This window comes from Mirounga angustirostris, unplaced genomic scaffold (assembly GCF_029215605.1).
Source record: "Mirounga angustirostris isolate CCGP_5_RB_7025 unplaced genomic scaffold, mMirAng1.0.hap1 SCAF_13, whole genome shotgun sequence".
Classification (NCBI taxonomy): domain Eukaryota; kingdom Metazoa; phylum Chordata; class Mammalia; order Carnivora; family Phocidae; genus Mirounga; species Mirounga angustirostris.
Window position 1 is genome coordinate 96,852,292 of NW_026991721.1, and position 27,555 is coordinate 96,879,846.

Sequence of the window (27,555 nt, forward strand, 5' to 3'; positions counted from 1 at the left end):
AGACGGGAAGCAAACGCAGCTGTGATGTGACTGGTAGTGGAAATGGAAGACAGGGGACTGATTCAGGATACATTCAGGAGTAAAAATCAGGATTTCCTGAATGTATGTTTAAGTACATGGAGTGGGCGTGTCGTCGAGGGTCCGGGCGCTTGGGCTTCCCCTCCTCAGAGGCCCTGGGGGTGCAGTTCAGCTTTTCCCGTGGGAAGAATCCTCCTCTTGCTCCAATTCTTTGGGCCCAGAGTCCCTGGCCCTGATGCCTCTCACGGCCTTCACCCTGTCACATCTGACTTCCCTGAGTTCCTGGATTATTTCATAAAGTGGAAGATGGGAGCACCCTTAACCCTATAAATGCTGGCTCTTCCCAGGCTGCCTGAGGGGCCTGTAGTGAAGCTGTCAAGAGCCGCTCAGGTTCAGGCTGGCCCCTGGACCCTGTCCCTGTCTGGCTAGGGCACGGTGCCTCTGGGCTAAGAGCAGGGCCCTCAGCAGATAGGCTTTCCTCTGTTGGTGGGCCAGCCAGCTGCTCAGTGGGAAGGGTGAAGGTCATGGGGCTTGGGGGGAACTGGGTGAGGAGTTCAGATTACTCCTTGATAATCTTTCCAGGCAGGACCTTTCTGCTGAAGCAGCCCCCTGATACCAGGGCGCTCATTAACCCTCTGGGTGCCAGGGAAGGGCAGGAGGTGAGCCTTGGGGAGGCAGCTGAGGTCAGCCTTCTTTGAACCTCCACGTGGTATTTACTCAGGGCAATTGTTGCCAGAGGCCCAGGCCCCTGGAGTATAAAGCCGAATGTCTGCTCTTTGTGCCCAGAACTGAGCAGGTGAGCGGGTGCTGGGTAGAGGGGTGCGGGTCAGATTCCTCAGGGAGGGGATGGCAGGGGTCTCAGCAGAGAGCTCTTGGGCTTCTTGGGGTGGGAACTAAGAACTAAGGACATCCTCTTGGAGCACTTTGGCAGAGTTGCTTTTTCTCCCTTGGGATCCCTCAGCTTTCCCAGTTGCAGAGTGGGAGGCAGGAAGAGAGGTGAGCAAGGGAGTGATGGCAGAAGCGGCCGAAGGAGCTGCTCGTGAGGTCTCGGGAGGGTGGTGGGGGAAACTCTACAAAGCAGTTTGAGCTCCACACTCCATATGTGTGATCCAGGTGAAAAAAAAAGCCCCCCTCTCCCCAGAACACCCCGTCCCTCCCAGCCACGCTCACCTAGATCAGTCCTCATCAGCCCCGGCAGCCGTGTGCTCCGCATATCTCAGGGAAAGATTAACAGATTTTGGGCAGGTTGGCCCTGGAGCAGGGCCCCCTGGGGCAAAACTGGGAGATGTCCTTCCTTTGCTTCTTCACCTTAACCGGGCCTCGGTTCGCCTTCTTCCTGAGTAGACAACAGCAAGCATGGTTGCAGTTCTGACCTGGGCTCTGGCTCTGCTCTCAGGTGGGTCTCCAGCCCTGACTTCAATGCGGAGGTGTGGGTGGAGGCTGGACTGAGGGGGGGGAGACCCAGCCTCTAACCACCCCATCCCTCTCCACAGCATTTGCAACTGTCCAGACACAGAAAGGGTTCTGGGACTACTTCAGCCAGAGCAGCGGGGACAAAAGCAAGGTGGCGCGGGTCCAGCAGCAGAAGCTGATATGGGAACCCACGTGAGTGGCTAGGACAAGGGGTGTGGGTGCAGGGAGGAGACAGCTGAGCAGAGCAGTGGGGTGGTGTGCAACCTCTGATTCCTCAACCTCCATAGTCCTCACTGGGACAGAGGAACGGAGTTGTGCTAGTTTTGCCACATGCCTGCCCTTCCTGGGCTGTGCAGCCCCCTCTGCCCACAGCAGCACCCCCACCGCCACCCTGATTTGCTGCCCCCTGCGCACTGAGGTGTGGGACCTGGGAGCCGTGGAGGGGACCCCCACTGTGCCCCCAGAATGAAAGGACACTATGAGAGTCCAGATGCATCTGTGTTTCCTTGGGCAGTGTTGGTCTGGATTTGCACGTGCCATGTGTTTGTACTTGTGTGTGAGGAGTTGTGTGGTTGGCCCGCAGCTAGGACTAGTGCCCTGGACTAGAGCCCCCGCCCTGCATCCTTGGTTTCCCCCAGATCAGTGAGTGATGTCTCTGGTGATGGTGGGGCCAGCAGTACGATGGTCTGGATGTCTGTGCCTTCCCCAGGAGCCTGAAAGACAGCCTTGAGCAAGACCTCAGCAATATGGACAAGTTCCTGGAGAAGCTGGGCCCTCTCAGTGGGCAGGGGAGGGAGCCTCCCGGGCTCCCACACGACCCCGAGGGCATGCGGCAGCAGCTGCAGGAGGAACTGGCGGAGGTGAGGGCGCGCCTGGAGCCCTACATGGCCGAGGCGCACCAGCAAGTGGGCTGGAATCTGGAGGGCCTGCGGCGGCAGCTGAAGCCCTACACCGTGGAGCTGATGGAGCAGGTGGCGCGGCGCGTTCAGGAGCTGCAGGAGCAGTTGCGCGTGGTCGGAGAGGGCACCAAGGCCCAGCTGCTGGGCGGCGTAGACGAGGCGCGGGGCCTGCTGCAGGAGCTGCAGACCCGCGTGGTGCAGCACACGGGCCGCGTCGGGGAGCTCTTCCACCCCTACGCCCAGCGCCTGGTGACCGGCATCGGGCGCCACGTGCAGGAGCTGCACCGCAGCGTGGCCCCGCACGCCGCCGCCAGCTCCGCGCGCCTCAGCCGCTGCGTGCAGACGCTCTCGCGCAAGCTCACGCTCAAGGCCGAGGCTCTGCACGCGCGCATCCAGCAGAACCTGGACCGGCTGCGGGAAGAGCTCAGCGCGTTTGCCCGCGCCGGCGCTGGCGGCGCCGAGGAAGGGGCCAACCCCGACCCCCAGATGCTGCCCCAGGAGGTGCGCCAGCGACTCCAGGCTTTCCGCCACGACACCTTCCTGCAGATCGCCGACTTCACCCGTGCCATTGACCAGGAGACCGAGGAGGTCCAGCTGCAGCTGGCGCCGCCCCCTCCAGGTCACAGTGCCTTCGCCCCAGAGCTTCTCCAAGCTGACAGCAGCGAGGCCCGGAGCAAGCTGCAGGCCCGTCTGGAAGACCTGTGGGAAGACATCAACGACAGCCTCCATGACCGTGGTCTCAGCCATCTAGAAGAGCCCTGAGGGTCTCTACTGATCCAGGCTCACTTCTCGGCTCCTTGTCTGAGCCCAGGATCTGAGCCCCTGGCGTGGCTCAGTCCTTGACAGTGGCCTGTTGGGCAGAGGGTGGAGGGCCCTGCACAGGATAGGCGAGGCCACCAAAGGGACTGTTGTCCCTGGCATATCCAGCCTCCTGCGATTCCCCCATCCGGATGCATTACACTCACCAGGCTTTGCAAACCCAGCTTCCCGTGTTCATTTGGGAATCCTCATGAGTTGCTCCATTCCGGGATGGTGGGAGTGGGGAGGGAGAGAGGCACTTTATGTGCAGGTAATTACGTGCAGTGCAAGCCTGTTGCCATGGTGCTGGAAGCCTGTGCTTCTTTTTCCCCGGGGCTTGACTCTGATCAGTTCTGGCCGCCTGGTGGCCACTGCTACAGCTGCTCTATGGGAGAGGAGCTCTTTTCTCCCCAGGGCCGCCATGACAGCTTCCTTTGGGGGAAGAGAAGGGAGAAGGGAAGAAAATATGATAAGAGCGTGTGACGGTGTGTGCATATATCTCTGCTGGCTCTGATGCTGGTGGGTGCAAATGGTGGGGGTTGGGATGGGAAGGAGCAGAGCCTGCATTTCCTTACATCGCTCTACATCTAAACAGCTGACCAAGCCCTCCCAACTGTGGGGGCTGCTTAAAGCCTCGGGGGAAGCATACTGTATGTCCTGTCCATCTGGAACCCCTCACTTCTGACTCCCTGGCTGAAGCCTAGACTTCTGACTCATAAAATAGAGGCATATGGTGGAAGATTATTTGCCTGGTGTGACCCTTATTGGAGCCATGTCTGAAAGCAGTGGCCTCACCGCTATCCCCAAAGCACACCCATCACTCATTCCAGTCCCTCAACGCTCTGTCTCAGGGACCCTCTCCCAATCCAGGTCTGCCAGAGGGTCCTGGCTCTGGCTAGACTCTGCCTTAGATGACAGCTGTCTGTCATGCCTGGGTGTGGGCCTGGCTTAGAGACCCTTCCTCTGCACCTGCATTGCTCATCAACCTTAGCACAGGGCAGTGTGCGTGAAGTGCAGACTCCTGAGGTGGCCTGTCTCCTTTGTTCCTGCGGTTCCAGATTTTGAATGGCCTCCTCATGATTGACCCTCTTCTTGAGAACTCCAAATCTTAAACTCCACAATTCCCCATATACAGACTCACTTGGGGGCGACAGAGCTCTTCATAGATCCCCCTAGGAACTGTGAAATTGGGGATGGGTGAAGTTGGGGAGAGGGAGAAGAAAGGGTAAATACACCCTGTCCAGCACCCTTTCCTCCGCTCGCAGCCTGCCCCACACAGGGTTCTCAGCACCCCATATGAATCTGGCCTAATCATGACTGCAGGCTGGATCTCTTCCCTGACACCCTAGATTTAGCAACTGAACTGGGTGAGAGGTGCCCAGGGAGAGGAGATACTGGAAAGGAAAGTTTACCACAAAAAGAGGTGTTTTTGTTGTTGTTAGGAAACTGTGAGGGGTGAGTCAGCTGGGGTTTGATGTGCTTGGGATGTGGGGGTGGGAGTAAAAATGAGGGCTGTGTATTTGAGGCTGGAATTTGGGCACTTGTTTATGAGGGCAGAAATAAAGAGCGAGAACAGAAAGGGAGAGAATGCTTAAGGGACTGAGGGAGGGGGATCAAGAGCCGAAGCAATGTCTGGCCCAACAGTGGATGGGAACCTGAACCGGGATCGGATCGGACCTCTTCAGGGGTACGAGGGACAAGCCAAGCCCCTCGCCATCAAGTGTCTTGTAGTCAGATTTATGGACCAATGGTTAGAACCCTGTAGAATGGAGCTATTGTGAAGAAGCGAAACAGTGCCCTGGGTCTGAGAGGACGTTCGGGGGGAAGTAACGCCTGAACTGAGGTGCAGGCAAAGCTTGAATCAGGCTGGCTCTCGAAGTCTGGACCATAGAATCCCAGCAATGCGGAAACCTTGTCAGACACAGTTCTCCAGGGCCCAGAGTCTGCGGCCTCTTTAAGAGGGCGGGGCGGCAGCTGGTGGAAGACTCTTAAAGAGTCTGCGGCCTCTTTAAGAAAGGGCGGGGCGGCAGCTGGTGGAAGTGCCGGAGGAAGGGGTGGGGCCACGAGAGGAGCGGAAGCCGGAAGTGGAGGCATGCTTTGCGCGTGTTGATCATGGCGGTTAGCGGGCCTGTGGAGCCGGGGACCCCGGCGGCTGCTGCCGCCCCCTCGCCCGCCGCGGCCCGGGCTCCAGCCCCCGAGCACTTGTTCCGGCCTATCAGCGCCGAGGACGAGGAGCAGCAGCCCGCCGAGATCGAGTCGCTGTGTATGAACTGTTACTGCAATGTAAGGGGGGGGCCCGGCCCGGGGCGGCGGGAGGTTGGGCCGAAGTGGGGTGGGCCCAGTTGGGGACCCGGAGGCGGGGCACGCCCGGGGTCAGTAGACGGGGAACTGGGGCTTCCGAGCTGCTTTCTGCTTCCCCAGGGCACGACGCGCCTCCTGCTCACCAAGATCCCTTTCTTCAGAGAGATAATCGTGAGCTCCTTTTCCTGTGAGCATTGTGGCTGGAGCAACACGGAGATCCAGTCGGCCGGCAGGATCCAGGATCAGGGAGTGCGCTACACTTTGACCGTCAGGGCCCAGGAGGTGAGAGGACCCCAGAGCAGTCTAGTGTCCTCTAGAAGCCTTGGGGACCGGAGTCAGAGCTCTCGTGCGACCGCGAATAAATACTCCTATTTATTCCCCAAGCCCAAGCCTCAGTTTCCTCCTTCCTAAAGTGGGGTTGATGCTGTCAGATGCTCAGGGGAGATAAGGCTTGTGAAAGTGCTTTGTAATTACATTTTATCAGAGGGAATCAGATGAGCAGTACTTGTTTTCAGTAGTCCTCTCACGATTTGGGCAGCTGGCTTCACAGGTGTCCTGTTCGGCAGGAGTAGTCTGTACCCCCTGGAATGGAGAGAGAAAGAAACTCCTAGGCTGGGTCTGGTATTTCCTGAGAAGCTGTACTGCTGACCTCTCTGGACTGAAAGTTTTTCTTTCTGCCCAGGACATGAACAGAGAAGTGGTGAAAACGGACTCTGCCACCACAAGGATCCCGGAGCTGGATTTTGAAATTCCTGCTTTCAGTCAGAAGGGAGGTAGGTATAAGGTCAGGGTATTTGGGCTGTTCATGCCTGGCTGCAATCTTACTTTCTGGCAAAAACCCGGGTGCCAGGTCTGGTGGCTAGTGTATGGGTTTGGCCATGTTATCACTGTGACCTTCCTTGGTTCAACGTAAACAGAAAGCTTAGAGAAAACAGCTTGAGACAGTAGATGTGTTAGTAAGGCTGTAATGTGTTTATTAGAGAGTCTTAGCATCACTGTTATTAGAGATGAATGGAGCCTTGTTCCAGGCCTCCTCATTTTATTTTATTTTTTTTTTAAAGATTTTATTTATTTACTTGAGAGAGAGAGAATGAGAGACAGAGAGCACGAGAGGGAAGAGGGTCAGAGGGAGAAGCAGACCCCCCGCTGAGCAGGGAGCCCGATGCGGGACTCGATCCCGGGACTCCAGGATCACGACCTGAGCCGAAGGCAGTCGCTTAACCAACTGAGCCACCCAGGCGCCCCAGGCCTCCTCATTTTATAGTTGAAATCAAAGCCCAGGGAGCTCCAAGTGAATTGCTCAGAGTCATACAGGCACTTGATAGCATAGTCAAGACTCATGTGTCTTTTGTTCTTATTCACTAGCTCTGACCACTGTTGAAGGACTCATCAGCCGTGCTGTCTCTGGCCTGGAGCAGGATCAGCCCGCACGAAGGGTGAGTTGGGATTTTCTGATTGCAGCAGCTCAAGGCATAACGACCAATCTATGTCTGAAGAGAGTGTTCAGCCTCTTGTGTAGCTGAGCCATCTCTGAATGTTGGAGAACTTTTGAGGGACACACGGTGATGCTGTCGCTGCCAGGATGTTGCCCATGTTCTGTCTCCCATCCTTTCCACTTCCCTTTCCCCAGTGTATGTTCAGACCTTCTATCAGACAGGCAGTATAACATTATCTCTGAAGAGCCTTTCCTAATGCCCTTGGATTTATCTATACTTCCTGAGTGTTCCATTGTACCGTATATTTATTATGACAGAAGTAATATAATTACATATTTAGTCATTTGTCTTCCTAACTGGCTCGGGAGCCCCATGAGAGGACTCTAGTTTATTTACTGTTGTGTCTCTAACCTGGCATGAGAGCCTGGCCGAAATGGTTGAATGGTGAGAAAATGAAGCTCATTTGGCACAACCCATGAACTTCAAACTTATTTACTATATTTATTGTGAAGTCTGAGTCTCTCTGTTCCTACTTAGACTGAGACAGGGGTGACTTTCTGATGGAAGTGACGTGGACGTGACAGGGAGTAGGGGCATAAAGTCTGTCACCAGGGCTGGGGAGCCCCATGACTATCTTTTTACTATCTTTTCCTATCAGGCAAATGAAGAAGCCATAGCTGAAAGAATTGATGAGTTTATTGTCAAACTGAAAGAGCTAAAGCAAGTGGCCTCTCCTTTCACTCTGGTGAGTACTGAGGAACTCTAGGTGCTAGATTTAGGGGCAGAGAGACCCTTAAGACTGTCTGGGATTTTTCCACTGTGGTGCCCAAGAGGTCTGATGGTAGGCGGAGGATCATATGTGATTTCTTGTTGTAATTACTCCTTCTTCGCCCATCTGTCAGATCATTGATGATCCCTCAGGGAACAGCTTTGTGGAAAACCCCCATGCTCCCCAGAAAGATCATGCCCTCGTGATCACACACTATAATCGGACTCTACAGCAGGAAGAGATGCTGGGGCTCCAGGTAAGTAGACTGAAGAAGCCAAAAGATTGCTCTGGCATTATCTTGCTTTCTGGATTGCTTGGAATCAGTGGAATCTTACTTTGTCGTTGCTGCCCTGTGTACCCTATCTCTGCATGTTTGTGCATCTCATCTAGCTCCTATCAAGACTTAGGATAAACTTTTTTTTTTTAAAGATTCTATTTATTTATTGGACAGAGAGAGACACAGCGAGAGAGGGAACACAAGCAGGGGGAGTGGGAGAGGGAGAAGCAGGCTTTCCGCTGAGCAGGGAGCCCAATGCGGGGCTTGATCCCAGAACCCTGGGATCATGACTTGAGCCGAAGGCAGACGCTTAATGACTGAGCCACCCAGGTGCCCCAAGACTTAAGATAAACTTTACAATAAAAGTTGGCAGTGGCTGTGATCCTATCTTAAGCTCTGTTCTTCCTTGGATTGGGGCTTTGCTTCCTACTTTCTCTGTTAAACCCGTGAAGTGGCACCTGATATAAGCAAACCAGAGTCTTTTCTCTCACTCCAAGGCAGGCTTTTGGGGAGGCTGAGGTATATGTGCCAACGTATGATTTGTATTTCTGCTATGCTAGGCTGAGGCACCACCAGAAGAGAAGCCAGAAGAGGAGGATCTCAGAAACGAAGTGAGTCTGTTGGCTGCTGTGGAGGAAGGAACAGCTGTGGGCAGAGACTGACGCTGCTCAGTCTCTCTTCCTCACCATCAACACAGGCAACCACCAGCATACCAACTGAATGTCTGGAGCCTGAGCAGGTCTCACCCTTCGTCCCCATGTTGTGTTCCAGGTGCTGCAGTTCAACACAAACTGTCCAGAATGCAGTGCTCCGGCTCAGACCAACATGAAGCTAGTTGGTATCTTTTGTCAGGCAGTTGGGTTGCTCTTCATCTGACTCAGGCATGAAGATTATGTGCAGGCTGCGGAGTACTCCCTTCAAGGAAAGCGCAGTGATGAGGAAGGTGTTGCCTTTGATGAGACTGTGTACATTGGCTTTTGGGTTCAAAGGGAGAATTAGGCTCTGGTTTCTAGGGTCCTGTGTTTGGCTTGAGTCATGTCTTCCAATATTTGTGAACAAGGATTGCCATGGGTTGCAACCTTGCCCTCTTCTGGAGGACTATCTGAGTTAGGCTGCTTCTTGTGATTTCTTTCCTATAGTCCTAGGACTAGCAACTGTACTTTTAGGGTTTGGGTTTGTTCTTCCCCAGAAGGGTCTTGCTCTCCTGGAAGCAAATTTCTTTACCTCCGTCCTCCAGAAATCCCCCACTTTAAGGAGGTTATCATCATGGCTACCAACTGCGAGAACTGCGGCCATCGGACCAATGAGGTGGGTGGGCTCCATTGTTTGGGAAGATGACTAAGGTGAGGGTAACCCCTGTTTAACTTTGATCCTTCCTAAATCTGCTTTGGGATGAGGTGGGAGGAAGCTGGGTCTTTCTCTTGGATGTAGTGCAGGGTGAGGAGCCCTTGAAGGAACTGGGAATTAGTGAAGTAAAATTAGAGATACCATAACTCATTTAAGACATTAAAGATTGGTATATGGAAGAGGGAGGTGCCCCCCCCCCTTTTTTTTGAGACTCTGTTTGATTCACCTGTCAGAGGATTGGAAGTGTGGGGATGCGGATTTTGACTCTAATAAAAAACTTTCTAGATCTCTCTAAATAGAACGGGTTGCCTTGGAGGGTTGTAAATTACCTTTCCCCGAGTGTATTCAAGCATACACTGTTTAAATTCTGAACCCAGAATATTGTAAGGTGCATCTACATGTTGGATGCAGTTGGAAGTCCCTTTCAACCACAAGAGTCAGTTTTTTAAAAAAGGTAAGTTCAGAGTTTGTTGGCAATTTGGGAAAAGTTTTGGCAGGCTCTTGGCCAGATCTTCATTTCTGGTTTGGGTGACCTGCTGCCACTGTTGGTTTAGAAGGCTCTGTCCTTGGTAGCTGTAAGGGGGCCTGATTGGAGGTGTAAGCCCATCCTCTGAGGTCTCCCTGATACCAGGTGAGGATCAGAATCTTCTCTCCTGCTGTTCCTGACTACTGTTGTCTGTGCAGGTGAAATCTGGAGGAGCAGTAGAGCCCTTGGGTACCAAGCTCACCTTCCATATCACAGATCCTTTAGATCTGACCAGAGATGTGCTCAAGGTAACACCATGCTTGGGAAAGTGTCCGTCTTCCTCACATGGGCTGTCTCTATGTAGGGGAAATTGTCTTTTTAAAATTATATCCTGGAGTTGTGGGGTACCTCTTTACTTCCCTGGGTTTCAGGATAGCAGAGTTAATCCATGGTAGGAAGTACACATTCAGAAGGTGACCCAAAAACTCTCTGATGACTTGGCAGCTTTTGCCTCCAGTGTCTGTAAGGGCCCTTGTCTCTGGCCTCTAGTGACAGGATATCTGGCAGCTTGGAGCCATGACTCAGAATGTCCCTTTATTAGGTTGATTCCACTTCTGTGGTTCACATGGATAGGAATGAGCGTAGCTTTTAAAGCTGGAGAGTCCGAGAAGACTGGGGCAGCTGACTTTTTCCCCAAACTGTCAGCAGTGGTATTAATTTGGCATGAGAATTCGGGTTAGCTTTCTCGAAGAGACTCCTGATCTAAAGCTTAATTTGATCTCTCATTTCCCAGTCTGAGACGTGTAGTGTGGAAATCCCAGAGCTGGAATTTGAACTGGGAATGGCCATCCTCGGGGGCAAGTTCACAACACTGGAGGGGCTACTGAAAGACATCCAGGAACTGGTGAGTGGCCCGAGTGCAGTGCACGGCTGCTTCAGCAATGTGGCTGTGGGCAAGGGGCTAGAAGGCCTCACATGGCCTAGTTTTTGGAGCTGTTAACTGGGTGTTTCTTTGCCTTAAAGCTGATTTGAAAGATTTAAATAGTATTTTGGATTGTGAAGATAAGTTTATGGGAAATTCTGAATGGAAACTCCAGTCCTGCCTCTGGGACAATGTAGATACTTTGTGTTTTTTGGGTAAGCCACTTATTTCACTGTAAAATGAGGGGAGGAGGGTCGTTCCAGCCCCTGAAACTCCCCAGCATATATATTTGTGTGTTGACTTAGCCCATATATTTGTTTTCTTGAATAATTTCACTTAATTGATTCCCAGTTGTCAGGCATTTTGTCTTTGTAAATTACACTTTACTTTGCATTTCTTCTTCAAATGAGAACTAGAGTTCCCCTGGAAGGACATTTTTATAGTTTTTGTTTTATATTGCCAGTTGTCATCTTGGCAGATTAATCTCTGTGCTCTTAGCAGTGGTTACCTAGGTCAGAAAGGTGGTGTGGAGACTGAGCTTCCCTGGCTGGGCACCCTCCTGCCATTTCCCACCAGCTTTATGGTCAAACCTAAGAAACAGCCAGTATTTTAGCAATTTGGATGCCGTTTATTGCAGGTGACCAAGAACCCTTTCACACTGGGTGACAGTTCCAATCCTGGCCAGATGGAGAAACTGCAGGAGTTTAGCCGGAAGTTAGACCAGGTGAGATGATTCTGGCCCTTCAGTACTTGTGGTCCTGGGGTGCCGGTGGGCAAGAGGCCACCTGCCCTGTCCTGCCACCTTCTGAACATCTAACCAACATTGGGGATTCCCCTGGTTTCTGATATCCCATGTCCTCTTTCTTGGTTTTCTCCCTTATGTTGTGGGAGTCTCTTCTCTAGTAGCTTCAGTTGGGTTTTTCATTTCCACTGACTTCTTTTCCAAGAGCTTTTTTTTTGGTCTTTGAGTACTCTCCCTCCTTCCTTTGCTAAATAGCATCCTGTTGTTTTAAGGATGTGGTATTTTTTTTTCTCTTGAGAATGTTAATGTTGGTTTTTCTTTTTTTTGATGTTTTATTTTCCTTGCATAGTTTCCATTTCCTTTTAAGTTGGTTTTTGTTTGCTTGGGTTGTTTTGGTTTTTTTTGCTTGTTTTTGTTTTTCCATTTAACTTTCTGTCTTTCAAGGTTGGGGCTTTGCTCACATGTCTTGATAGTCGTGGATTGTCAATTTAAAAGTAGAGGACTGAAACGGGAGTGGAGCTGAATCTTACGTCGGGCTCATTGTAGGGGGGATTTAGCTTAGCCATTTTGTGGAGGTAACCCCTGTGCCAGAGTCCTTAGGTTTTTCCTCTTGGGCTGCTCAGATTCCCATCAGCGGGTGTTCTGTTTCCTGGCCTGAGGAGGAGGACTTGGCTGCTGGTGTTCTGAGAGCTGTGTGTGGGAAAAGAGCTGGCTGTGTATGTCTGTTTACAATAACAACATGTTCACTTAACCTCCTGTCCTTGCTGCCTTTCCCTCCACCCTCAACTGGGCGGGCGCCCCCTAGGCCTTAGCCAGCAGTGGTGGGGGCTTCTCCACGGATTCCTGCAGTTTTCTGCTGGGGTGGGGGAAGGGCATTTGTTGGCCTGTGTGCAATGGAGAGGGGGTGGGGATGTCAGGTTGCTTCTTAAGTAGGTTTCATACGGTCCTTATTTTAGGTCTTCTTCACTCGACTTTGAGAGGTACCTCATTTCAATAGTTTTTGAAACTTCTGGGGTTTCTGCCATGTAAATTGGGTTGGTCCTTGTCTGGCAGACACAGCCCCTTCCTACCATGAGCTATGTAAAATTTATGTGCTGTGTTCTCCCTCCTTTAGATCCTTCAGGGTAACATGAAGGCCCACTTTATTATGAATGATCCAGCAGGAAACAGCTACCTTCAGGTACAGAAGACCTTTCCTGATAGTGCACGGAGATATATTTTCTGACCTTTGAATATGTGTTATTTCTCCAGAAACTGGAGACTTGATTCTGAATGAACTGCTCTTTATGAAGAAACCTTAGAATTTGAAACATAAGGAAGTATAGGGGGAGGTGGGAGGGATTATAAGTGTGTGTCGAGAGGGGAAAAAAGATACTCCCTGACTCTTCCTCTCTCTAGTCCAGCTCTTGTCCCCAGCAATGGAGTTGTCATTTTGAAAATCTAATTGTGGAGTGAGGAGAAATGGTGCCTTGTCCAGAGGCTGAAATAGGAAACTGGAGAGGCTTTCAGCTGACTGGGGAGATATTCTGGTGATTTATAATAACTTGAATATTTATTGGGCAGTTATTATTGGTCAGGCAAAACTGTTTAAGGTCTCTCTGTGATGAAGACTATCATAAGAAGGTGCAGTTAGGAAGTTTTTTAGGCAGACTGTTCCCTAATTCTGCCTAGGGCTGGACGGTCCCATTCCTGGGACTCTGTTGGGCTCTATTTCTGCTTTCCAGTGGAGCCTAGCTATGGGGAATTGGAGGCCTTTAGAATAAAAAACATTAAGTTTTTGAGAAAGTGGGAGTTGGAAACCACCTGGTGGGGGGGGGGGGGGGGCAGGTACCTGGGTGGCACAGGCACTGATTGTCTGTCCTTGGCCTTGCAGAATTTGTATGCACCTGAAGATGATCCTGAGATGAAGGTGGAGCATTATAAGCGCACATTTGACCAAAACGAGGAGCTAGGGCTCAATGACATGAAGACAGAGGGCTATGAGACAGGCCTGGCCCCACAGCGGTAGTGATGGGTAGATTCCGAGCCAGCCTCCAGTGCTGCTTAGACTGAAGGGTTATTTCTGTCGGGAAAGGCTGGGGGTATCCTCAGCCCCCATGTGGTCTGAGAGATGTGGGCAGTTTTGTGAACGGTTTGTGATGGAAGTGCAAGCCTGTTTACTTGACTGTATTTTGGAGGTTTTGAATTGGCCTGGGAAGAAACCCAGAAATGAACCATGGGGCATGTCATTATCCCTTTTTTTCCTGTCACCTCTTTACCCTCCCTCCACATAATGCTCTCTCTAGGGTTGGAACTCTGAAGATGGAAGACAGCTACATCTGGAGTTTGGGAGTTGGCTGGGGAATATAAAATACTGGCTTTCAACAGGAAAAGAGTCTTCTGAGGGAGGGAGTCCAGCACAGGAGAAGCAGCTCTCATTAAAGTGGTGGCTTTCCATCAGGACTGGCCTCTGAATTCATTCTGTCCTTATTTGATACCATGCTAGTAGAATTCAACCTCCTGAATAAATTTTCCCCAGTGTAGTCAATTTGGGGATCGGAGCTGGCATTTCATTCATCCCTTCAGTAGATATTTGAGTGCTTACTTTGTGCCAGGTACACCACAAAACTGAACAAAATAAAGCCCTTGTTCATGGAATTTAAAGTGAACTTTTGAGGTCAAATCCATAGTTCCTGCACTTGCTTTATTAGATGCAGCTAACAAGTAGAGGGCAAAGCTCAGTGCCACCCTATGAGGTACACAGGGTTGGGATCTGAGTGTGGGTCTTTTTTTTTTTTTTTTTTTAAGATTTTATTTATTTGACAGAGCGAGCACAAGTAGGCAGAGTGGCAGGGAGAGGGAGAAGCAGGCTCTCCGCTGAGCAGGGAGCGGGACGTGGGACTTGATCCCAGGACCCGGGGATCATGACCTGAGCCGAAGGCAGCCGCTTAACCGACTGAGCCACCCAGGCACCCCCTGAGCGTGGGTCTTGTCAGGCCAAGGTTGGGTGTTGATTTGAAAGGGGAGTGGTGGAACTCAAGACAAATGGGCAGGAGATGGGTTGATGGGGCTGAGAGGGTACTGGTAATGTTCATTGGAGCAGAAAGATGAGGTTTTCAAATGCCTGCTGACAGCAGGGTAGTAGAGGCAGGGCTTTGGAGTTCAGTTTGAGATTCACCAAAGTGGACTGGAAGCCAACACAGGGTTGTGTCTGGAGGACCTCTGGGGCCCTCCAGCTAGTGAAGCCCTGTATCAGTTCAGTGTCCCCACAAGCCCTCAGAGACCCAACCCAGTCTGCTTTCCTTCCTGGGCCTGAGCTCGACCAGTCAGGATAACCCAGAGGTTGAAAGTTCATGGGTCAGGGCTGTAACATCCTCACCTGTTTTAATGTATATAATTTTTTTTTATTATGTTATGTTAATCATCATACATTACATCATTAGTTTTTGATGTAGTGTTCCATGATTCATTGTTTGCCATATAACACCCAGTGCTATATAAATATTTTTTGAGCATGTATTAAATTCTGAGCATTTATAAAGTGTAACAAGCCTTCTTGACTAATATGCTTTCAAACAGTGGCAAAAATGTAACATGTTGAGATACGGGACATATTCGATCTAATATTTTATTTCACAAACTTCGTTTTTACCTCTTGAACTTCACTTTGCTAGCTTCTGCCTCCAAGGGTCCCGTTTTGGCTGTGTGAAGTTGGGCGACTTCCTTAACCTCTCCAAGCTTTGGTTTTCTCATCTGTAAAACACGGTAATAAAAGCACTTGAGAATTTTAATAGTTAAATGAGGTAATTCACGTAAAACTCTTCATGTTCACAAGAAGAAAAGTAGTGTCTCTGCCCTCCGCCTCCCCGCCCTCCAAAACTTGAGAGTTAGAATTCAACCTCTCTTGCTTCCCTGTTTTTTGAAAATAGAGCCAGGTCCTCTTCACTGGAAAGATCCTAGGCAAAAGGTAGCTAGAGGCTACCTATTCCATCAAACGTGGGGAAGTTCACAGGTTAGAAACCTATTTTTTCATAGTAATTACATTGGGTTTGCAATTCCTGATTTCCTCTCTTGAATGGTACTTAGCCTATTAGAGCAGTTTCTACCCCCCAACCTAAACACATACGAATACAAATAACTGGTATATACTGTGCGCCAGACGCTGTTCTAAGCACTTCACACAGTAGAAGTATCATTCCTCGCAAGCATTGAGTTAGGTACCATTATACTCCCCAGTTTGTTAAATAACTTGCCCAAGGTCCTACAGGTAGGAACTTTCGAGCCCGTACTCAAGCTTAGATACGCTGTCACTCCAGAACCCGCGTTCTTGACGACATTGGTGCTTCTGGAGCTGCATCATAAGCTGGAAGGGTGGGTAGATGGACAAACGCAAAACGTGTTTGGGCCGGCAGAGGGACGCGCAGTGGGCACAGGACGTACGCGCGCTCCGGTCGGCCCGGGGCAGCCCCCACCGCTCTTCGCCACTTCCGGTCCCGGCCCCGCCTCTCCGGGTCCCCGCCGCGCGTTTCGCGTTCAAGAAGTTTGTCCCCAGCACCGAGCCGTCTCCCCGCCCTCACCGCTGCCATGGCGGCAGCTCCGCCGCTCTCCAAGGCCGAGTATCTGAAGCGTTACTTGTCTGGGGCAGGTGCCGGCGTCGACGGGGGCCCTGACTCCGGTCGCAAGCGTCGCAGGAGGCGGCCGAAGCCCGGCGGGGCCGGCGGGAAGGGGTGAGTTGGTTCGGGCGGGGCGGGGCCTGCGGCGGCTCGCCACCCCTCTCCTCCCCAGCTCCGCCCTCGGCCGGCGCTTCCGCTCTCCGCGCCGCCCGCCCGGCCTCTCACGGGGCTCGTCCGGAGCCCGGCTCGGGCGCCCCGCGCCCCTGGGCCGTATCTTCGCCTTCTCAGGCCGGCTCTGACTTTCATTACTCTCTTCCCGCCTCTGTAGCGTTCCGTCCTCTCCCGCAGAGAATGACTGTCGTGCCCTGAGAATAGTGGAGCGCACCCAAAGCCTCCGTGTTTGGATATTTAGGGCCCAGAACCTGGCTGTGGGGTTCAGCAATCCCAGGGACTCTGGTCCTAAGACAGAGACCTGTGCTTACTTCCTGTTACTCTTAATAGTGATGCTGTTAACAATAATAACCAACATTTGTAGTTCTTGTCATGTATCAGACGCCGTTCTGAGTACTTCAGACGTGTGTGATTTTAAGCTTCATAATAGTACCACGAAGTTGGCGGTGGTGGTATCCCCGTTTTTCGAATGAGAAAACTTTGTAGCCCAGTGTACTGGGTTGAGTGGTGCCCCTCTCACCGTTCATGTCCACCCCGAAGCTCAGAATGTGACTTTCTTTGGAAATAGTGCCTTTGCAGATATAATTAGTTGAGATGCGGTCACGGTGGATTGGGATGGGCGCTAAATCCAATATGACTGGTGTCCTTTTAAGAGGAGGGAAATTTGGACACAAACAGACATTGGGGAAGAAGCACCATGTGAAGACGGAGGCTGAGACTGGACTGGATTTCCGCTGCCACTAGCCAGAGTATGCCTGGGGCTACCAGAAATTGGAAGAGTCAAGGAAATACCCTCTCCTAGAGCCTTCCCAGCGGGCATTGCCTTGCAGACGCCTGGATTTCAGACTTGAAGCCTCTAGAACTGTGAGAGAATATATTTCTGTTGTAAGCCCCGCAGTTTGTGGTACTTTGCTAGGCAGCGCTAGGGAACTGTACCCCCAGTTTCGAGGAACAAAGCCATTTCCTTTCCTGGTTTGGTTCTTGCCTATTCTTGCTTTCTGTCTTCCTGCCCTTCAACTTGTGTAGATTCTTTGGAGACAGTGCCATGTAGTGAAAATAGCTTGAGCTTTGGAGTGATGCTGGTCGGAGTTTGAGTCTTAGCTGTGCCACTTTGTGGGCTGTGTGGCCTTGGGCAAGATATTTCATCTAAGACTGTTGCCACATCTTTAAAATGAGAGTAATAATGATATCACTTTATGGTTTTGATTAGAGATGTATAAAGTGATAATGGTTTTTCAACTATTCACATCAGGGCAGTCATTGTTAATTATTTGGACTCATCCGTAGTTTATGTGACAAACATTGATTGAATACGTACTTCTTATGCCAGTTACTTCAGGGTGTTGAGGATATCACTGTGAATGAGAAGGCATAGTCCCGATTCTGGTGGACCTTGTAGTTAAATGGGCATACAGGCTTTACACATCTAATTACACAACCAGTTGATTTATTTTCTTTGTGAATAATACAATGAAAGTATCCCATGCATGCATAACAGGGGTTGAGGGAGGTAAGGGGAGAAGCTCAAGGAAGTTAAATATAAGCTAGGACTCTTAAGAATCTTAAGAGTTTCCCATTAAAGAAAGAAGAGTAGGTCAGGCAGAGGGAAGGAACTGAATATGTGAAAACTGATGTGGTAAGGAATTTGCTCATTCCAGACACCAAAAGATGGCCAGCAAGGTAGTGAACTGTGGAGGCAGTGGTACAAGGTGATGAAGTTCGCCTTATAGGCAAAGACTGGACCTTGTAGAATCTTGTAGGATTTTGAGCTTTATCCTAAAATCCGTAGATAAAGTGTTTGTAGTCTGTTATCCAGGAATGGTTCTTCCTTTTTTATCTATTTATTTTTCACATTTAGAATGCGGATTGTGGATGATGATGTGAGCTGGACATCTATTTCCACCACTAAACCGGAAAAGGAGGAAGAAGATGATGATGGAGATTTGCCTGTGGTATGCATCTTTTGAGGCTGTGAGGACTTCTCAATCTTGATTCCCAGTACAGGGTAGATTTATACATATATGTTGAGGGCAGTGACACTTTTCAAAGATCTGTTTTAAAGTAGTCTTCTTTGATGATGCCTATAGACTGTTTTCTTTGTTTATGGAGGGCCTCATTAGCCTAGAAATGGGAACTAGTCCCAGAGAGACAGGACTTCTAATTGTAATGTTTACAGTTAGCCATGGTTCAATTTATTGATATGTACCTTAAAAACAATGTTCAGCTTCAATTAAAGGAAACTTTTTATTTGTTCCTTTTATTCATTGATTCAACCGGTCTAAAATTGTATACTTTTGTTTAAGTACTGTAGATATGTAGGTTAATAAGACCTAGTGTCTGTACTTTAGAGACCATACCCTAAATGGGAGACTGAATTTCAAATTTCAACACTGTGATAAATGATGGAGAGACATTTCACACAGGTACCGAGTACTCTTAGAGCACTGGGGAGGTAGCACGTTTTTTTATTCCACTGGGAAATTTTTTTTTAAAGATTTTATTTATTTATTTGAGAGAGAGAGAACACACACACACATAAGTCGGGGCAGGGGTGAGGGCAGAGGGAGAGGGAGAACAGACTCCCAGCTGAGCAGGGAGCTCTACGACAGGACCCAACCCAGGACCATGGCATCATGACCTGAGCCCACTGAGCCACCCAGGTGCCCCGCACTGGGAAATTCTATTAAGGATGTAAATACCCGAACTGAGTTTTGAAGGACCAGTAAGAACCAAGTGGGCAAAAGCACAGGCAAATAATCTTGCATTGGTTCTGTCATGGAAACCTTGCTGAGAAATATGGTGAAAAGGAGAGCTGTTGATAGGCTGTATTGCACTAAAAGGTGGTAAAAATGAATTCCAGATGAGTATATTCAATGTTAGTCCCCAGCATATTCTGTAGTACATCTTTTTTTTTTTTAAGATTTTATTTATTTATTTGACACAGAGAGAGAGAGCACAAGTAGGCAGAGCAGCAGGCAGAGGGAGAGGGAGAAGCAGACTCCCCGCCGTGCAGGGACCTGGATGTGGGGCTCGATCCCAGGACCTTGGGATCATGACCTGAGCCGAAGGCAGCTGCTTAACTGACTGAGCCACTCAGGCGCCCCTATGGTACATCTTTTAAGAGAAAGTTTATTAGTAATTAGAAGGGAAATAGTGGGGCGCCTGGCTGGCTAAGTTGGTGGAGCATGAGGCTCTTGATCTCGGGGTTGGGTTTGAGCCCCACATTGGGTTTAGAGATTACTTTAAAAAAAGGGCGGGGGGGCACCTGGGTGGCTCAGTCAGTTAAGCATCTGCTTTTAGCTCAGGTCATGACCCCAGGGTCCTGGGTTCTAGCCCTGCGTAGTGCTCCCTGCTCAGCAAGGGAGTCTGCTTCTCTCTCTTCCTCTCCCTCTGCCCCTGCTTGTGTGCTGTCTCTCTTGCTCTCTCCCAAATAAATAAAATCTTAAAAAAAAAAAAAAAAGGAAGAAGGGAAATAGTGATCCTAAGGGGCCAATTAATTTGAGTCAGATCCAGTCACTTAACCTAATTAATGTTTACAACATTTGTTTTTTTTTATGTTATAAAAGCAATACATATTTATTGTAGAATATTTGGGAATTAGAGGGTTTAAAATTTTGAAAAAAATATAATAATCACTTACCCTGTGACTGTCCAGAGGTAATAACTGCTAACATTTGGAGGCATATGTCTTTAATTTGTAGATTATACATACTTGTATTTTATTTATTTTTTAAATATAATCGGGATCATACTGAACATATGGTTCTGGAACCTGCTCTTTCATTTAATAATATGTTGTGACTACTTTAGTAAGATTTTAAAATACTCTTTGAGGACATGACTTTTAATGGTTGCAGCAGTAATTCATTATATATATTAATTTAACCTGTCCTTTTACTGTATGTATGGGTGGTTTTCTGTTTTAAAATATAATGCTTTGAAAAACATCTTGTAGAGAAATCATTGTGGAAATCTGTTTATTTCTTTATTCCTATCAAATGAAATTAATAGGTTAGAAAGTACGGTCCTTTTGAGCTGTATTCCCATATTGCTTTCCAAAGGTGGTACCAATTTATACTCTCCCTAGAGTTGTTTGAGAATGCCATTTTTCCCATTTCTTCATCAATACTAGAGAATTATTTACAACAACAAAAGCAATAGGTTCAAACCTGGGTCGGTTTGGCAGGTGAACAGTGGTATCCAGTTTCTTTGAAAAATAGTGAATCGTTTTTTTTCATATGTTTATTGGGCATTTGTTTTTTTTTTTTTGGCATTTTTTCCATTGTTTAGAAAATTGGACTTTTTAATTTTTTTATTGATTTATTTGATATTTATGCAAATAAGAATATATTACTTGTTTTACTGTCATAGGTATTTTTTTATTATTTGCCTTTTCATTTTTAAGTTTTTGACATTTAAAAATTTTAATTTTTATATAATCAAGTCTATTAATTTTCCTTTATAATACTGTCTTTTTTTTTTTTTTTAAAGATTTTATTTATTTATTTGAGAGAGAGAATGAGACAGAGAGAGAGAGAGCACGAGATGGGGGAGGGTCAGAGGGAGAAGCAGACTCCCTGCCGAGGCAGGGAGCCCGATGCGGGACTCGATCCAGGGACTCCAGGATCATGACCTGAGCCGAAGGCAGTCGCTTAACCAACTGAGCCACCCAGGCGCCCCTATAATACTGTCTTTTGCTCTTATGATTGCCTCAAAACCTGAACAAGGGAGGTGTTAGCCCCACTGCTCTCTACACTGGTTAAAGCAGATCTTGACTATTGAATTCAAATGTCACTGCAAGACCACCACCACCACCAGTAATAATGGCAAAATAATTAGAACAGCACAATACCAGTGGCAGCACAGGAATAATGGGTATAATTTATTGAGCATTTACCATGTACCAAGCTGCTTAGCTTACATGATTTATCTCGTTGAATCCTCATAGAACCTTGAGTCCTCCTTCCACAAATGAGGAAATTGAGGTTTAGAGAAAATAATTTGCCAAAGGCTACACAAGTATTAAGTGGCAGAGCTGGTGATTTAGATCTCAGTTTATCTTGCTTGAATTCAAGCCTGTGCTTTCCTATCTCAAAACTAGGTTACTTGAGGAATGATGGTAGGCTCTTGGGAACAGAAAAATAGAGGTGAATTATGACCTGGGTTTGGATTACGGTTCTGCCACTTGCTAGCTTGTGACATTGAGAAATCTATTTAACTTCTCTGAGTCATAGTTTGTTCTTTATTAGTGTTGAACCTTTCTTTGGAGGGCTGTTTTGAGGATTGAGTGAGATAATGTAAATAAAGCCCAAACACAGTGCCTGGCATGTGGTTCCTACTCTGTAACTAGAATTTATTATGCCAGTTGTTTTTGAAAGTCTGTTATGTGGAAAGAGGATCAATTGCACTGGAGTCAGAACTAGAGTTAATGGAAAGAAGCTATAGGAGGGTAGGTACAGGTCCAATAAAACTAAAGACTTTCTAGCACTGCCCCCAAATACAGTGGACTATCTTGTAACATAATGAGTTCACTGCCAGTAAATTGGTTCCCTGTCAGGGAGGGAGTGGGTGAGTGATAATTTATCAAGGATACAAGATGATTCCAGATTTGTTTGGGAATTTGGATGATATGAAATGTGTTTTTATCCCTTAAAGATTCTGTGATTCTGTGTACTTCTTAATGACTTCTTTTGGTTGGATTTAAGAAAACCTATCATTGTGATTACCTGTAACAACAGAGGTTTCATAATGAGCCTGAAGCCCTTGAGGAGTGATAGGCATGACAGGGAGCCTGCCTGTATTTTCACTCTGAATGTAAAAGTAAAAAGGTAAAAGGAATTTAGCTTTTAGCTTATCCGTGGCAGTTGTGTACCTGGCGGGTTGATAAAGAAGGTTTGTAATGAAGAAATTCACCTTTGGAGGAAAATTGATTAGTCAGAGAAAGATCTATAATTAAACTATCCAGGGACAATCAGATAAACATCTCATGGGGCAAACAGAACTGAGGACCACTACATGTTTCTGCATGCTTCTTCATGGCCATTTTGGACTTGCGTGTGCCATGTACATTAGGAATGGGAATGGTCATAGCTTTAGGTTCTTGAAAAAACAGTGCTCCTTGCCCGGATCCTGTGGATTTTCTCAACACAAGTGTCCTTACTCCGACAGGTGGCTGAGTTCGTGGATGAGCGGCCGGAAGAGGTAAAGCAGATGGAAGCCTTTCGTTCCAGTGCCAAATGGAAGCTCCTGGGAGGTTAGTTTCAACAATGGATAAATCTAAATTTCCCATGTATAGGGGAGGCCTTTTTTTCTTCTCTATACTTCTCTTTTAGAGAAATGCATAGTTTGTTTTAGTGTGTCCTTGATCCTGAAAAATACAGTGTGAAAAAGAATTCAGAACTTCTTCAGAGGTAGCAAGACATGGGAACCGAGAGACCAAGTATCCCATTTTCTCTTAGGGTTACTGAAGTCAGGAAGTGACTTATTTGGGGACCTTGCAGTAACCACTCCCCTCAAGCCCAAATAGAGGGGCACTTAATACATAGACAGGGCTTTGGAGGAGTAAATCTTTCTTTGTTCTTCCTTTAAATATTGGTATTTTGCAGTGCATTATCCTCCACTTGCCCACTCTATACCCTCTCCCTAGGCTAATAATTTAACTCCCTTTTTAAAAATTTTTTGTTTTTGAGGATTGGATGAAGGGCATTTGTTTGTCATGTTTGAGCAGAGACAAGCCCTGTTCTTTTTTTTTTTTTTTTTAAGATTTTATTTATTTAGGGGCGCCTGGGTGGCTCAGTCATTAAGTGTCTGCCTTCGGCTCCGGTCGTGATCCCTGGGTCCTGGGATCGAGCCCCGCATCGGCCTCCCTGCTCAGCGGGAAGCCTGCTTCTCCCTCTCCCTCTGCCCCTGCTTCTCTCTTTGTCAAATAAATAAAATGACACAGCGAGAGAGGGAACAAAAGCAGGGGGAGTGGGAGAGGGAGAAGCAGGCTTCCCACTGAGCAGAGAGCCCAACGTGGGACTCGATCCCAGGACCCAGGGATCACGACCCGAGCCGAAGGCAGACACTTAATGACTGAGCCACCCAGGCGCCCCTAGACAAGCCATATTCTTATTTGTCTTGGTTTTTCCCCTGCCTGGCATAAACAGGGATCCTCTGGATAGCCATTTAACTCCAGTTTACTCTTGACACATGTTCCTTTTTCATACATGAAGGGTAGAAGAATTAACTCCTAAACAGGATTTGTTCTTTCTGTGTTACACTTTTTGCTTATGTTAATTACCCTACAATTCTGATAAGAAAAAAATGCATAACCAAAGTGACAGTGACAGTTGGCTATAGGTTAGTGATCGCTATTGCCTCAGTTAACTTTTCAGTACATTATTGTTATGTTTTATGAATAAAAAGTTTATTATCAGTATGTACTCTTTTATCAGAATCTTGTTTACTCTTACTATTTTCTGCCTTATCTGTGGTTGTGTTTCCAGTCTTTTCCATAGTCCTTTTTTCAGAGAGAATCTTCTGGTCTCCATATTATAGGTCTAGGAAGTGATACCAAACTGCCCTCACCCCCTTGCCCCCCTCCCACCAGATAATTCTTTTTCTTCACTTTCACTGCTCCATCCCCATTTGTCACTGGAAATATCCTCACTGGTCTTTGATCCTTACTTCCTTTTTATAAATATCATGTAATTTATCAATGGCATGGATTAGATTTGCTGTCAGGTCTCCCACAGATACCAGTACTCTTCTGTGAGTGGTGATTCCAGTCAGATAGGACTGTTCTCCAAAGTAAAGGAGTTGACTTGGTTTAATTCATCCACTTAGCAATTACTCATTGGGCCCTACCCAGCATTTATTTGTACTGGGGCCATGGAGCTCAATGACAAGAAACAGAGGGAGAGGAGAAACTGGATTTTGGAAATGTCCTGAGTTGCTGTAAACATTTCATTCTCTTAGACCTTTGAAAACTGGAAGTTTCAAACTCTTTCCTCAACTACCTATTTTAAAAGATCGCACATGGACTCTGGAGTCTGATGGATCTGGACTGGATCCCCCACTACTCCACCACATATTAGCAGTATGGCTTAATCTTTCTCAGTATCAACTTCTTCATCTATAAAATGGAGATAACAATATTTGTCTTTCAGGCTTGTTGTGAGAATTAAGTGTGGGAATCTCTATAAACCACTGGCTTGTAGTAGGTGATTAGGAAATGCTGATCCCTCTTTTTATCTGGTGATCTCCCCCCAGTAAGGAGTACAGGGATGTGGATTAAATAGTTAACAGTATTTCATTTTGATGTGGCACAGGCTTAGTCACTTTGCCTTTTCAAAGAAGAGTGAATATGAACTGTGTGTTATCTAGTCTGAATATCAGTAGGAGCCTCTGGGAGTTCTGCACAGACACGGTTTTAGGAATAGCATTGGATTGACAGCTAGAGGATCAGGGTGTTAGCTTATCTCTTTATCTTAGTGGCTGTGACTTTCGTTAAGAAATCACTCATCTTGGAGCCTCTGTTTTTGTGTCTGTGAAACAAGGATACCTGCCCAGCTGGTATAATACAGTACCATATTATACCAGCCCAAGGTATAATATGAAAAATGCATTTAAATGGCTTGTTAGGCAAATACAAGAGGTTACCTTTAAGGTATTCAAGAGTGCTGGTTTACTGCCCCTAAGCAGAAGAGCTGTGCAGATGGGATTTCTGAGTAGTTTTGACATGTAGGTTGCCAGGGCGTCTTTTGAAACTTTGAGTACCAGGGGTGAATAGAGCACCTGTGGGGATGTAACTCTTTGCCCTTCGTGTTTAGGCCACAGTGAAGATCTGCCCTCACACAGACACTTCCGTCATGACTCCCCGGATTCATCTCCCCCCAGGAGGGTCCGTCACGACACCCCAGATTCGTCGCCCCCCAGGAGGGGCCGTCACGACACCCCGGATTCATCTCCCCCCAGGAGGGTCCGTCACGACACCCCGGATTCATCTCCCCCCAGGAGGGTCCGTCACGACACCCCGGATTCATCACCCCCCAGGAGGGTCCGTCACGACACCCCGGATTCATCTCCCCCCAGGAGGGTCCGTCACGACACCCCGGATTCCTCTCCCCCAAGGAGAGTCCATCATGACACCCCGGATTCATCTCCCCCCAGGAGGGTCCGTCATGACACCCCGGATTCATCTCCTCGCAGGAGGGTCCGTCATGATACCCCAGATTCCTCTCCCCCAAGGAGGGTCCGTCATGACACCCCAGACCCATCTCCTCCCAGGAGGGCCTGTCATACTCCTCTGGATCCTTCTCCCCTCAGGAAGCCTCATCGTCACTCTTCAGGTGTGTCTTCTAGGAAAGCCCATCACAGCACACCAGATCCATCTCTTCCTAGGAGGGCCCATCACAATTCCTCAGATAGCTCTGTTCCCAGAAGGGCCCGAAATAGCTCCCCTGACACATCTCAACCTAGAAGGACTCTTGACTCCTTGGACACATCACAGCTCAGGAGGGCCCGTCATGACTCCCCTGATTTGGCTGCTAATGTCCCTCATTCACTGCCCAGAACCAAAAGCAGTAAAGCCCCAGAAAGAGCCTCTAGCAAAATTTCTCCACACTGGAAGGGGCCGGGACCATCTCATGCATCACTCCCAAAGAACAGCAAGTATGAGTATGACTCCGATGTCTCTCCTCCACGAAAAAAGCAAGCAAAATCCCATAAGCATGATTCTAAAGGTAAGCATTTGATTGCCCATGAGAGGGACTTACCCCCTAGGTGCTTTCTTTTGGACCTTTTACTTGTGGTCTTTAGAAATGAGAATGGTATTTTTTGGAGAAGTTTTAAAAACTGTAGGGAAATGGGGAGAGGTTGGGCTGAGGAGAGTTAAAATTTACCGTGGCAAGGAGGACATTTTTACATATTTTTGTTTTTTCCTCCCACCCCATATGAAAATACTACATGTCTGATGTAGAAATTTCAGAGTGTATAGAAATGCGTAAAGAAGTAGAAGAAAGGTTATACAAAATTCTGTCATTCAGAGCCATTCACTCTTAGTGTTGTGGCTAGTGGTCTTTTAGGCTTTTTTCTATTCACTTTTTATGTAGTTAAGCTCTTACTATGTAGTATATACATGTTGTATGTATAATCTTGCCTGGTTTTTTCACTTAATGTCATCTTCCCTGTGTCATAAAAACATCTCTTTGTCTATATGATCTTTATTAATGTTCCGTTACATAAATGTGCTTAACCATTTCCCTAATACTGCATATTTTAGGTTATTTCTAAATTTTTGCTTTTATAATTTTAAAGTAAGCCGTGTACATAAATTGTTGCCCCATTCTGGATTATTTCCTTATCTACTTTTAGATAGATTTCCTGGTAATTTAAGTACATCTAGATATGTTTCCTAGGAAACTAAGTAGAAATTGACTTATTGGGTAAGAGGGATGTATATTTTTAAGACTGTTGATACCCATTGCAGATTGCCTTTTTGAGAGTTGATTTGTGATGTTTCTGTCTACAACTCAGGCCTATGCAGTGAGATTTGTTTACTCAGTCTTTGTCCCTAGGTACTGTTTTCATTTTTTTTAAGGATTTTATTTATTTGAGAGAGAGAGAGAACCCAGAGCATGAATGGGGGGAGGGGCAGAAGGAGAGGGAGAAGCAGACTTCTCCTGACACGGGGCTGAGCAGGGAGCCTTAGTGAGCCGAAGGCAGATGTTTAACTGACTGAGCCACCCAGGTATATTCTAGGTAATTTTTTAACTTTTGCCACAACACTGAGATCTGAGCGCAAGTTGTTTTGCCCATTCTATGCTCAGATAAATATGACATAGGTGAGTATGTTGAGGTCTCACATGCTAGTCACAGTCACTAGTAGTAACTTGGGAATAGAACCCCATATCCTGCCTGTTGGTTTTAAGAGTTGTCCCTGACTCTGCTCTTCTCCCGTGTCATCTGTACTTGTATTTGAGTAGTGATAGCTCTTTAGAGGAAGACTGAATGAATATTGAATATTAGCCTGGTAAGTTCTGTTTTTAAGATTCTGCCAAGGGGATTAAAGACTTTATTTTTTAATTTCTAGACTCTTCCCCCAGCCATAGGAAGTTTCACACAAGCTCTTCACCTAGGAGACATCGGAGTCACGTGTTGGACTCTTCCTCCTACCCAAGTGATAGTTGGAAAGCCTCAGATTCAGATCTTTCTCCTCCTCGCCATAAGCAAAGTTCAGGGCACAAGGATTCTGATTCAGATCTTTCACCTCCACGGAATAGACCTACACATCGGAGCTCTGATTCTGACCTGTCTCCACCAAGGAGGAAACAGAGGGTCAAATCTTCTGATTCTGATCTGTCTCCACCTCGAAGGAGTCAGCCTTTAGGAAAGAAGGTGGGAATTTTCAGGAGTCCTGTCT

The 27,555-nt window shown here is 47.7% G+C and overlaps 3 protein-coding genes across 5 annotated transcripts in view; all 3 read left to right on the forward strand.

The window, feature by feature from the left end:
- Nucleotides 1-1,432: 1,432 nt before the first annotated feature.
- On the forward strand, nt 1,433-3,740 carry APOA5 (apolipoprotein A5; the record flags this gene model as incomplete). Its single annotated transcript, XM_045892892.3, has 2 exons — nt 1,433-1,623; nt 2,141-3,740. Coding segments are annotated over 2 exons (1,143 nt in total), but the record flags the coding sequence as incomplete, so codon positions are not given.
- Nucleotides 3,741-5,191: 1,451 nt separating this feature from the next.
- On the forward strand, nt 5,192-14,908 carry ZPR1 (ZPR1 zinc finger). Its single transcript, XM_045894979.3, has 14 exons — nt 5,192-5,411; nt 5,550-5,711; nt 6,112-6,202; nt 6,795-6,865; nt 7,524-7,610; nt 7,768-7,890; nt 8,472-8,522; nt 8,683-8,749; nt 9,149-9,219; nt 9,943-10,032; nt 10,518-10,628; nt 11,284-11,370; nt 12,503-12,568; nt 13,262-14,908. The coding sequence occupies exons 1-14, from the start codon at nt 5,241-5,243 to the stop codon at nt 13,394-13,396; spliced, it is 1,383 nt and encodes a 460-aa protein (XP_045750935.1). The 5' UTR covers nt 5,192-5,240; the 3' UTR covers nt 13,397-14,908.
- A 1,043-nt stretch (nt 14,909-15,951) lies between these two features.
- Nucleotides 15,952-27,555, forward strand: part of BUD13 (BUD13 homolog) — a 28,402-nt gene continuing 16,798 nt past the window's right edge. The window contains exons 1-5 of one of the 3 annotated variants that reach the window (XM_045894980.3): nt 15,952-16,094; nt 18,010-18,103; nt 22,320-22,404; nt 24,965-25,876; nt 27,226-27,530. In XM_045894980.3, the coding sequence (XP_045750936.1) occupies nt 15,952-16,094; nt 18,010-18,103; nt 22,320-22,404; nt 24,965-25,876; nt 27,226-27,530 (1,539 nt within the window). Of the gene's footprint in view, nt 16,095-16,204; nt 17,037-18,009; nt 18,104-22,319; nt 22,405-24,964; nt 25,877-27,225; nt 27,531-27,555 lie in introns of those variants that run through there. The other 2 variants (XM_064577412.1, XM_045894982.3) reach the window with 2 other exon arrangements.

Excerpts from the sequence above, each read along its gene's own strand:
- ZPR1 (XM_045894979.3), top strand. The coding sequence starts at position 5,241 with ATGGCGGTTAGCGGGCCTGTGGAGCCGGGGACCCCGGCGGCTGCTGCC. Across the intron at positions 7,611-7,767 it reads TGGCCTCTCCTTTCACTCTG|ATCATTGATGATCCCTCAGG; the intron begins GTGAGTACTGAG and ends CCCATCTGTCAG. Across the intron at positions 10,033-10,517 it reads TGACCAGAGATGTGCTCAAG|TCTGAGACGTGTAGTGTGGA; the intron begins GTAACACCATGC and ends CTCATTTCCCAG.